Consider the following 11,835-nt stretch of genomic DNA (forward strand, 5'->3'; position numbering starts at 1 on the left):
CGGAGAAACACTAGTGTCATCTTCTATTTCCTCCACACCTAGTGCCATGTTAATCTTTCCTGAAGCTGTTTTAAGTGACGTTTCTAAAGGATCTGAGCATAATGGGAAAATTTAAGGCTAAGCTCAGTGATTTTCTAGGGATCATACAGTACATTGGCTAATTCTTCAGCAGTGAAATCACTGCTGAGTGTCTCACTGACATGCTGCTTAAGCTTAAAGAAATAAACCCACTGATTGAAGCAAAATATATATTTTAACTGTGTGAAAACAAGTCTCTTGTCACATTTCATAATCTTTCAAAGACCAGCCAAACATCTCACTTAATTTCCTTCTTTCTGTATTGAATGGATGAAAAGATATTCCATGTAAAATTAATTTTCACTCGCGCAAGTGAATACCGGCATCCTAGGGAACGCAAAAGGTGCCGTTTTTACTGTCTTCCTTTCAAATTAAGTAGAAACATTGCCTGGCTCTTGCTGACCTTTTCCTCTGGTCAACAAAGGTCAAATGCACTGCAGCTTGTTGCTTTTATAGAACATTTTATTTGGTATTCATTTTATTTTCTGTTCTCTCAAAACTGAAAACAAAGACCCCCAATTTCCATTGCAGTGGTGCTGTTTTGAGGGGATCCACCAATAAGTTCCTAAGCCACCCATCCTCCCAGCAGATGGTGTGAGGGCATGGCACAGACTGTGCACCGCAGCAGCCCCAGCTGCCATAATGGTCCCCTGGGACCATGGCAGCACCTGTAAATTAGAGCTCCTCTCAGATGGCTCTAACTTACGCTAAGGGACTGGCCCAAAATCAACGGGCACAAAGATGCCTTGAAGTTTTCTTTGCATCCTCTCCCCTCTTTAGGATTAGGTCCAAAATAAGTTTTAGTTAAGGAGTTGTGATTTGGAGCTATAAAACATCTGAAATACACATTGAATTATATCGCACCAGAAGAATTTGTAACTCAAGCATAACACATAAAGTGCCCAATCCTGCACACTGTTCCCATGGTCCATTACTGTTGTTGATGGGACTGTTCATGCGAGCCAGGAATTCTTGCATGTATAACGGCTTGTGGGGTCATGTCCCTAGATCGGAATGATATGTTAACCAAAAATGTAGTTTTTTTTTTTTTTTTAAGCACATAACAGAAGAATTAGCAGTTAGCGGTTTCATAGAGAAAAGTGAACATTATTACGCACAATAGAAAACAACTGGAGTCTGCGAGTTCTGCTGATTTCAGGATTCTCTCAAGCATGTTGCCACAGCTCCAGAGATGATGCCAGTGTCATGTTTTATATTTCAGGTTTGGTTTCATCTTTAACAAATCGAAATCTGCAGTTCACAAAATTGACCTGGAAACTGTGACCCACATCAAGACTATCAGCTTCAGAAACTATAGCTGCAAACCACAGAGCATGGCTTATACCCATTTGGGTGGCTACTTCTTTGTCCAATGTAAAAAAAATACATCAATAATAGCATCTCCCCAGCTCATTATTGACAGTGTTACAGATTCTGTGATTGGCCCTAACAGTGACATATCGGGTACGCCCTATATTTCCCCTGATGGACGCTATTTGGTCAGTGCAGCTGAAGACAGTGGCAGGATTAAAGTCCAGGCAATAACCATCCAAGGGGAAATCAAGTTGATTTATGACTTACAAACAAATGTACATGTATCTGATCTGACATTTCAACCCTCTTTCACTGAAGGCAATCAGTACTATATATATGCTACGTCACATTTGCAAACAGATGTGCTTTTTGTAGAGCTGTCAACAGGGAAAATGAATGTACTGAAGAATTTAAAGGAGCCTATCATGTCCAAAGACTGGCCCTGGAGCAGCTACAACAGAATTATGAAAGACAGTGGATTATTTGGACAGTATCTTATTACACCAGCTAAGAATTCACTGTTTGTTATTAATGGGAGACAAAACACATTACACTGTGAGGTTTCAGGTATCAGGAGGGGTAACACGGTGGTCTGGGTTGGAGAAGTATGAAAGGGCACAAAAGTAGAGCCTGCAGCAGACAAGTACTGATTGGACCTTACACTGCAACAAATAGGCAGTAGCATTGTATATTTTTACACTGGGGGAAAAAACTGTATAAGCTTCATGGTGCAACACTGGTCTACTTGCAAGTTTTATAGTATAAGGTATGCTCTGCTAATAGAAATTGGGTTGTGTTGGGATATTTTTTGGAAGTATGATTTACTGCTTGGCTTATGAAAAGAATGTATACCTGGAAAGAGAATCTTTTCTCCACCGAGGTATTGAATAAGCTGCATAACTTGATGATTCTGTAGAACAAAACAGCTTCTGAGTTTCAGTACTGATGAGTCTCTAAGTTATGTTGAAGTCATCAGTTTTCTTTCAGCCAGTCTAACTTCAAATCACCTGTACTTCTGACTGTAGGGCCCTGGTTATACTACCCTTAACATTGCCTAAACACGTAAGCAGTAAATCACATTTAAAACTGACCTTTGTAATAAGAAAAATAAATCACAGAGAGCAGTTTTCAAAATGCAGACATCTAGGTGAGAAATTTAATGGAAAATGATCAGTTTCCTTTGAGGGATGGTGTTAGAAGAATTCTTTGATGTAATTTCAGACCCAAACATGACAGAAGTATCTACGGTCAGTTCTCTTTTTTTTTTTTTTTCTTTCTCTCTTTTGCTATTGGAATACCAAAAGGAATGCAGTAGTATCACCTCTTCCAGGGTGTATAAAGAACATTGTCTGATTGTATTTGAGAAACTTCTTAGTGGAAAAATTGGGGATGGGAAGGTGACTTTGAAAACCAGAAAACACTGGTAGTCAGATATGCAGAATCTATTCTATCAGGAGATAAAGCACTCTTCCTTCAGTACCGTGTGACTCAAGTCAGATAGGACATAGTGTGAAAAATCATTTCCTGCCTGCCAGATAGCATAATAGCCGGGCTTGTTCCCAATGTAGGCAGAAACGTTTCTAGAAATTATTCATTTCCCTCATTAGCAATTTACCAACACTGAAGTGACTTGGTTCTTCATAAAACAATGGCTACATATCCAACTCCATCTCCACCAGTTTCAGTAACGTATTTTTAACAAAGCATTCACCCATTATAATTGTAGTCTTAATTTACATGTCTCTCGTCAAAGATTCTGGAAACGATTATTTTTGTGTTGCCTTTTTCCTCCCATTTATATTACACTTCTTTATCTTCAATTACCATTTAGTTATGAACAATGAGATTCATGTAAAAACCATATAAATTACCCCAGAATGCAACAGCTGGCAGTGAGAAAGTTAAGTTGATTTCCCATAAAAATAAACATCCATTTGCACTTTTATAGACATATAAAAAGCTTTTCTCCAGTTCCATTTAGTAGCTTTCAGTGTTCAAGATCATGAAATGATCAGGACAAGTGTAGTTATGGGTAACTTTTCAAAGTGGTGCAAGCCAGACAAGTACTATTAAAAACAGTAAGAAATGAGCAGCTAAATCCCACACACTGCTTTGAAAATGTAATCTTGATATTAGTGCAAACTCCCTTTTCTAGGGACGGCATTTTTACATCATAGCAGTTGGCCTTTTGAATTACATGAAAGTACAACTATGCTCTAGCATGACCTTGACTGCCCAAAGTTTATACGAAAGCAGTTGTTGAATATATACGGTGATACTTAAAGGTGCAGTAACTATTTTCTAACATAAATGTTTGTCACCCTCCTCATAAAAAAGGATTTTAAGTTGGAAGGACACAGAGTAACACTGATAACATTGCTTTAAGCATTAGCTTTTAGGCTGACTGTAGACATCAAGTACTTTACAACCATCTTAGTTCTCTAATGATTAGTATAAATCTGTTTGGACAGACGGAAAAAAGGCAATGAATCCTATGAATTCATTAGATATGAAATCCTTTAAATTGCCCTTTAACATCGATAGGATGAAACCTACATATTTTCTCTTATGAGCCATAAAGGTTAGAAGACATTATCCCATCATTAAAACATGGACATCCCTTCATTTAGAAATGCATGGTGCTCATGGTTCTCTACTCATCTAGTGAGGAAACATACACGTGTAAGGAAAGGAGGAGATCAACTTTGTAAGTACTTTTAAATATGCACAACTCCTTTCTAGAACAAAGCTGTATCCATACATCGCACTCATCCTAAACGTCTTTTAGTAGGCCACACCACTGCGCTAGTGTTATCTTTTATGACTTCTTGAATATTTTATTATGCCTCTTGTAAGTTTTCTTGTAGAGAAGTTCATTGTGTCATAGATCAAGCAAATATTACTTTTTTAAGAATATTTTAAAAAAATGTAAATATCTGTTCAGGTAAATATTCTTACAACTGGTGTATATAGGCCGTGAAGGATGTGTAATGGCCCTCACGTCTTTCAGTTTGTCTCAAAATATTGAACTAGAGGTCACTCAAACTCCCACTTTTACCTTCCAAAGATGCTCCCATTTTCCCTTCCGCAGCCCAAGTTGTGGTGATGTGTTTTCTAAATTATCCGAATGGTTATATCATACTTACTTAGACAATGAAGTACAATTTAGATTGTCCACGCTACTTGTGAACAGTTCCAATCATGGTCAATCTAACATTAAAGTGCTGCACATTTGTTATTCTGGATTTTTTTTTCTTATGCCACAAAGATCACCCTTTTCTCTGTACCAGAAAGGTTTAACTTGTGTTTGCCTTTGATTGCAAGCATATTAAATCTCCTTGATTGCAGTTTCTTTTTCATTTCTTTGGTATGTAAGTAGCAATTGCTTCACCACTTCACATTTTTTCCTGGCTAATGAATTACTAATCACAATGATTAACTGAAATGAATTTAAATTGGATTAGCAAATAATTAGTTACTTTAATATGCTCATGTATCACTTAGGCGTTCTATTTGATGGACACTGGGAACACAGACAATAGTCACTGATTTCAGTAAGAATCTAGTCCCTGATCATTCACTGCTTAGATTAAATGGTAATACAAAAGAAATATCATTGCTGTTCTAATCAGTAATTTTTCCCCTTTCTTTTTCATTTTCTAAATATGGAAGGCCTCTTATTTATCAGAGCTAGCTCTTCAGTCCAAGACTTGGGCATATTGCTGGTTTTGAAACAGTACAAGCTAAAAAAAGAAAAAAAGAGCAGGAGTACTAAGATTTAGAACCGAAACTGTGAATCGCCTGTTATCACTGAGATTTTTGTAACCTCTGCACTTCATAAATCAACTAAATATCCACGGACATTGCTCAAATCTAGGGTGGGTGCGCACTTGCACTTTGTTACGGGTAACAATGAAAATGTGGCGGCAGGAGGCTTCCATGTCTGTTCACTAAACTGAGTCAGAAATTTCCTTTTAATAGAAGTGGGGGTGTTGGAAAATCTTGGGTCACTGAGCAGTAAATCTACACTGGAACTCTTCACCTTCTTTATATCATTATAATTATTTCTTACAGTGTTCAAAAGTCTGCTGGGTGCCTCACAATACAGGTAAAAAGACCATGATGTGTGTTCCCTAATGAGCTCACATGCTAATATCAGACATGATCTTACAAGGGGTTAACAAGATAGTAGGGAGGAGGTTGGGAAGACGTACATGGTGACATCTATATGGTTACTCAACAAGGGTGCAGCTTGATGGAGTAAAGAAATGTTCTGTCTTTTCCCTGGTGCTCCTACGTCGCTATAGCTTGATGCTGCTGCTTGAACTACTTATTCTGGGATGCACACACATACACAACTACCTCTGTGTCATACTTGTCTGAGTCAGCCACAATTATCATGCCATCCAGCAGCTCCATTGCCTAGCCCAGTCCCCTTGGTACAGGGACATTTTTGCTGCTGCTGTTAGCATTCTGAACCATGACCGAACAAAAACAAAACCAGTAAAAAATCTCTGCAGCTGGGGAAAGAAGAACCTGTGCATTTCTTTAAGGAATTATATGGTGCTCAGATATTACAGTAGCAAACATGATATAAATGCCTAAAAAGAAAAATGTTGGCTTAAATAGTCCCAGTAAACGATGCTGCAGCTAAACATTATTTCCTAGCCGATGGACTGTAACAAAACCACGGGGAAAGGAAAGGCCAGTGGAGACTTTGACTGTTTGCAACAACATTTTTTAACATCAAGATTTTGTTTAAAAAAATAGAGAGAGATCAGGGATTAGTGAAGAAGAGGCTTAAAACTGGCCTACTGGTGAATTTTGTACACGTTTACATTTTGTAGGAAACAGGCAAAATCCAAAATAAAGAGGGGGACTTATCTGAAGCCCTGCCTGTGCCTAAGAAATCAAGATGGTGTTACATCTTTGGGGACTGCGCTAGAAAACTGTTGCTAATTGAAGTGAATGGCCATAGCCTTGCAAATGAATGATCCCTCTAAATAAAGTGTGTGCCGTTCTTTTTACTATGTAAGAGCCATCATCTACTTGCTAGCACCTGTGAATAAAAAGAAATCAGTGCAAGTCGGTTAGTCTGATACATTTTTTGATAGAGGTCTGAAATATTAAAATCCCATCTTCACCTGCTCAAAGTAGGTGGACCTTATATTCAGTGCAGGTGTGAACTATTTCCTTAACCATACCAGTGTATCTTTGCCAGATATCAAAGGCTACACTGCTGTCCTATGCAAGCATCACTTGCACCCTGTTCACAGAAATGCATTGCCCAGAAAGGGCAAACCCCAATCAAGCCAGCTGGAAATTTTTCAAAATTTCCTCCAAACACCAGTGTTAATGATTCTTGTGATTTGTGTACAAGTCCCCGGACATTTGGTCCTTTAACTAGAGCCCAGGCTAACTGAAACCAGTGATGAAATGAGAAGCTCAACTTATCTTTTGTTTTAGATGAAAGTTTCTAGCCCTCATAGTTGCAGAGAAGATCTTGAAAACTTGACCTGAGTGCACCATAAAGTCAAATAAATTCCTAAAAATGACTTTTTTAAACTTATTTTTAAATCTTTAAGCCCATCTCAGAATTTGGCACCAAGTAGGGGCTGACACATGATTTTTGAATGTTGGGGTTGACAATACTGGAAAACAGAAAAAAATATTTGCAAAAAAAAAGTTTGCAAATATATTTTTCATTTTCAAACCAGCTCAAAAATGCTATTAAAAAAAATCTCTCTCACTGAGATAATTCTGTCACACAGACTGCCACTGCTTTGGCCTTGAAGCTAGCTTAATTATTAACTTCAGCATATAACTTTTTGTATTACATAGTGTACACCTCTACCCCGATATAATGCGACCTGATATAACACAAATTCCAATATAACGCGGTAAAACAGCGCTCCGGGAGGGGCAGGGCTGCGGACTCCAGCGGATCAAAGCAAGTTCGATATAACGTAGTTTTACTTATAACGCGGTAAGATTTTTTGGCTCCCGAGGACAGTGTTGTATTGGGGTGGAGATGTATGTCTTTGACACTTGCCTGAAATCATCAGATAAAGCCCATAAACACAAAAGAGGTTGGGAAAGCAGATGACTATAGCAAGTGTGACAGACCCAGACCAGTGGGGTACAGGAGTCCAGTAGAGGGCAAATATACTGATCACTGGATGAGTAGTTTTCTGTTCCCTGAGTGACCAGAGAAGGGGCTGCACTAGGGTAATCAGGAACCTGCTAGAACCAGTTAAGGCAGGCAGGCTAATTAGGACACCTGGAATCAATTAAGAAGAAGCTGCTAGAATCAATTAAGGCAGGCTAATCAGGGCACCTGGGCTTTAAAAAGGAGCTCACTTCAGTTTGTGGTGTGTGTGTGAGGAGCTGGGTGCAAGGAGCGGAGAGGAAGTGGGAGTGCTGCTAGAGGACTGAGGAGCACAAGCGTTATCAGATGCCAGGAGGAAGGGCCTGTGGTGAGAATAGGGAAGGTGTTTGGAGGAGGCCATGGGGAAGTAGCCCAGGGAGTTGTAGTTGTCATGCAGCTATTACAGGAGGCACTATAGACAGCTGCAGTCCACAGGGCCCTGGGCTGGAACCCAGAGTAGAGGGCGGGCCTGGGTTCCCCCCAAACCTCCCAATTGACTTGGACTGTGGGTTCTTCCAGAGGGGAAGGTCTCTGGGCTGTTCCCCAACCCACATGGTGAATCTCTGAGGCAAGAAAATCCGCCAATAAGTGCAGGACCCACCACGGTAGAGGAGGAACTTTGTCAAACAAGTAAAAACAGCACTCACTTAGTCAAACAAGCTACTCCAAGTTTACAAAGGTTAGAGTACTGGCATTTTCAGAAGAGCAAGTCAAATGAATGTTTCTGGATTACCACAGGCTTCCCTCCCTGTAGTCTGAACTTCATGTCTATTCATGCCCATATCACTGTCTGAACCCCGAGTGGCTACCCAGCTATATACTAGAGCTGTGCCGTTTCTAGCTACGCTGAAACTTAAAACAAGAGGAGCTAGGGTGGACTGTAAGTAAAATACTCTCCTGTTTGTCCAAGCAAATGAAAAGTAACCGATCATTTGTAATGAATGCACTATGGTACCTTTTGAAAGGTACCTAAAGAGTAGAATTGAGACCATGCAGTTAACATATTTCAGATATTGGTTTTATTCAGAAGAACAAAACATAGCTTAAAGAAATGGTATAAAGTGTCTGTATATGTACAGATAATATTCTTTATGGTCTCGCCATCTTTATGACAAGTGGGCATAGCATTTAAGAGCGAGAGGTCTAACATTTTATATCCTCCTATTCCCTCCACTGCATGCCTTTTATTAGGAACCACCAACCCAGTAAATCAGGATTCTCCTAAGGGGTTTATTTTAAATTTACTTCTCTGGCATCTACCACTTTCAGACCATGTGCATTTTAAGTAAAGATGGACTCAAATACCAGCTCCTTGTTCAGATTGGTGTTCAGAGCTTGAATTTATACATAGATCTGAACACTATGAAGTTTGGAAAAGTTCAGCTTGTGCTTTCACACATCTGTTTAGAAGTGGGGCACTGATTCAGGCCTATAGCTTATGTTACATAGCGTCAAAGACAGTTTCTTCACATTAGTGTTCAACAACCTTCTTCGTTTCAAACATGCACATCCCCGAGATAACTGATTACTTTTTGCCCATCACCATTTGAATTCTAACAATGCAACTTTTTGGTCAGTTCACCATATGGTGGGTAAGTCTCAACTTTACCTTTCACGGTGTTACAAGATTTATATGTTTAAGACCAGAAGGTACCATTAGATCAGCTAGCTTGACCTCCTGTGAAGCATAGCCATTAAATTTCATCCTGTTACTCCGCTACTAAGCCCAATAACTTGGGTTTGGCTAAAAGCATATCATCTAGAAAGGAATATGCTTTGATTTGAAGATGCAAAGAGTCCCTTGGTAGTTTATTCCAATGGGGCATCACCCTCACTGTTTAAAAAATAAATAATCTGCGAGTAATTTGAATGTGTCTGGATCAGCCTAACCTTTGGTTGTTGTTATGCCTTTCCCCACTAGATTTAGTACCCAGTATTTTCCTCCCCCATGAAGGTACTTACGTCACCGCTCACTATTTTTTTCTGACAAAGAAAACAGATTGAGCTGTTCAAAAGGCATTTTCTCCAGCCCTTGAATCATTTTTGTGACTCTCTTCTGCACCACCTCCCATTCATCCTTTTTGACATGTGGACAACAGTGCTGTACGCAGTATTCGAAGATCAGTCTCACCAATGCCAGATACAGAGGTAAATGTCAAGCTCCTTGCTCCAACTCACTACGCTCCTATTTATGCATCTAAAAATCAAATTAGCCCTCTTTGCCACAGCATCACATTATCTACTCTAACCCCCTAAATCCTTTTCAGAGTCACTGCTTGCAAGATACAGTCTCCCATTCTGTAGGTATGCCTGCATTCCTTGTTCCTAGATGCATAACTTTATAGTTGGCTGTATTAAAACACATTTTGTTTTAATGGGACCATTTTACAGCATGATCTGACTCACTTGGTATGATACCCATCTTCATTATCATTTACCACTCTGCTAATCTTTGCATTAGCTGCAAATTTTAATCAGCAGTGATTTTATATTTACTTCCAGATCATTGATGAAAACATTGAACAGAATTGGACCTGCTACCAATCCCAATGGTGCTGCCTAGAAACAACTCCTTTAGATGAGGACTCCCAATGACAACTGCTTTTAGAGATGTCAGTTAGCCAATACGTAATCCATTTAACATGTGCTTTATTGGTATTTTCGAGTGCTAATTTTTTAATCAGAATGTCATGCCCTACTACATAACATGTCTTTAAAAAGGCAAAATATATTATAGGTACAGCATTATCTTTATCAACCAAACTTGTAATCTGTTCAAAAAATGAACAGATAAGTTTGCTAAGTAAAGTATTTCCCATGTTGACTAGCATTAATTATATTCCTATCCTTTAATTCTTTATTAATTGAACCCTGTATTAGCTTTCCAATTATTTTGCACAGGATTGCTGACAGGAGTCATCCTGCTTCCCCTTTTTCAATATTGGCACAACATCAGCACTCTTCCTGCCTTCTTGAATTTTTCCAGTATTCTAAGGTTTATTAAAATTTAACACTAGGGGCCTAGAGAGCTCCTCCGGTAACTGTCAGGATTCTTGAGAGCAAGTTATCTGGGCTTGCTGATATAGAAATGTTTATCCCTCATAGATGTTGTTTAACATCCACCTAGATTATAATTGTACTGCAAAGGAATTAATCATCCTCGTGTGATGTAAGTAGAGCATCCTGCTTCTTTCTAAATACAGAACAGAAATATTTAGTTAACTCTTCTGCCTTTTTTGCATCATTATTAACAATGTTACTATTTCCATTGAGTTAAAGGCCTATACCAATAGCAGAATTTCTTTTGTTCCTAATGCAGTTTAAAAACTCCTTTTTATTGTCCTTAGCCCTTCCAGCAGTGTATTTTTCCTTGATATCGTTCAATTCTCTTAACAATTTTCTACACTTCGTAGCTTCTAATTTATATGGATTTCTATCTATGTCCTCTATGTTCCCATTTGTTAAATGTGTTTTTTGTTAATATCTGATTGCTGCCTTCACTGCTGAATCAGGATGGGTTTTCAGCCATAGATGTCCCGAGAGTTTCCCATCTCCACAGAAGCAGAACTTTTAAAATAATAAAGAAAATAGCAACTGAAAAAACATATTCTTTCATAATAATAATATAGGACCAGACGCAAAGCCTATTGAAGTTGATGCAAAGATTATCCTTCACTTCACTGGTCTTTGGCTCAAGCCCATACATCAGAAAACATGCCCAAAATTTCTAGACGGTTCAGTATCTCACTGCAACACCTCAGAGTAACTTCACCCTCTTTCTTCCCCACCTTCCTTAGGTGTTTTCTGCTCCACAGCAGAGCACTGTGGTTCTATCTTATTAAAGCACAAGGAATTGACCACTATTAAAGGTAGACTGCTGGATTAGAAGGCCAAATAGTCTCCTGTGGAAGGGACAACTCAGAAAGAAATAACTGCAATTTAATTACACACTAGTGATGCTATTTAATTACACGCAGTTTCCGTATAGAACGTGTACTTCAACCCATCTTGTAACTCAGTAAAACTAGGGTTACCATATTCTGTGCCTCCAAATGGAGGACACTCCACGGCCCACGGCCCCGCCCCCAGCCCCGCCCACACCCCCGCCCCAACCCCGCCCCCTCCCCAAAGTCTCCGCCCCCTCCCCTGCTTCCCGCGAACATTTGATTCGCGGGAAGCCTGAAGCAGGTAAGGGGGGTGTGGGGGGGAGGAGGCGCGGCCCAGGCTGGCCCCCCCGGCGGCTCCAGCCTGGGTCGGCTCGCGCCCTGGGGTGCCGGCCCCGGCCGACCCCCCCC

General features: G+C 39.6%; 1 protein-coding gene across 2 annotated transcripts in view; it reads left to right on the plus strand.

Annotated features, from left to right (window-relative positions):
* FSTL4 (follistatin like 4) overlaps positions 1-4,737 on the plus strand; it is a 475,057-nt gene extending 470,320 nt beyond the window's left edge. For both annotated transcript variants that reach the window (XM_034779252.1, XM_034779253.1), the window contains one exon: positions 1,301-4,737. In XM_034779252.1, coding sequence (XP_034635143.1) covers positions 1,301-2,003 — 703 coding nt within the window. In that variant the 3' untranslated portion in view covers positions 2,004-4,737. The remainder of the gene's footprint in view (positions 1-1,300) is intronic.
* Positions 4,738-11,835: the final 7,098 nt, after the last annotated feature.

This window comes from Trachemys scripta, chromosome 8 (genome assembly GCF_013100865.1).
Source record: "Trachemys scripta elegans isolate TJP31775 chromosome 8, CAS_Tse_1.0, whole genome shotgun sequence".
NCBI lineage: Eukaryota > Metazoa > Chordata > Testudines > Emydidae > Trachemys > Trachemys scripta.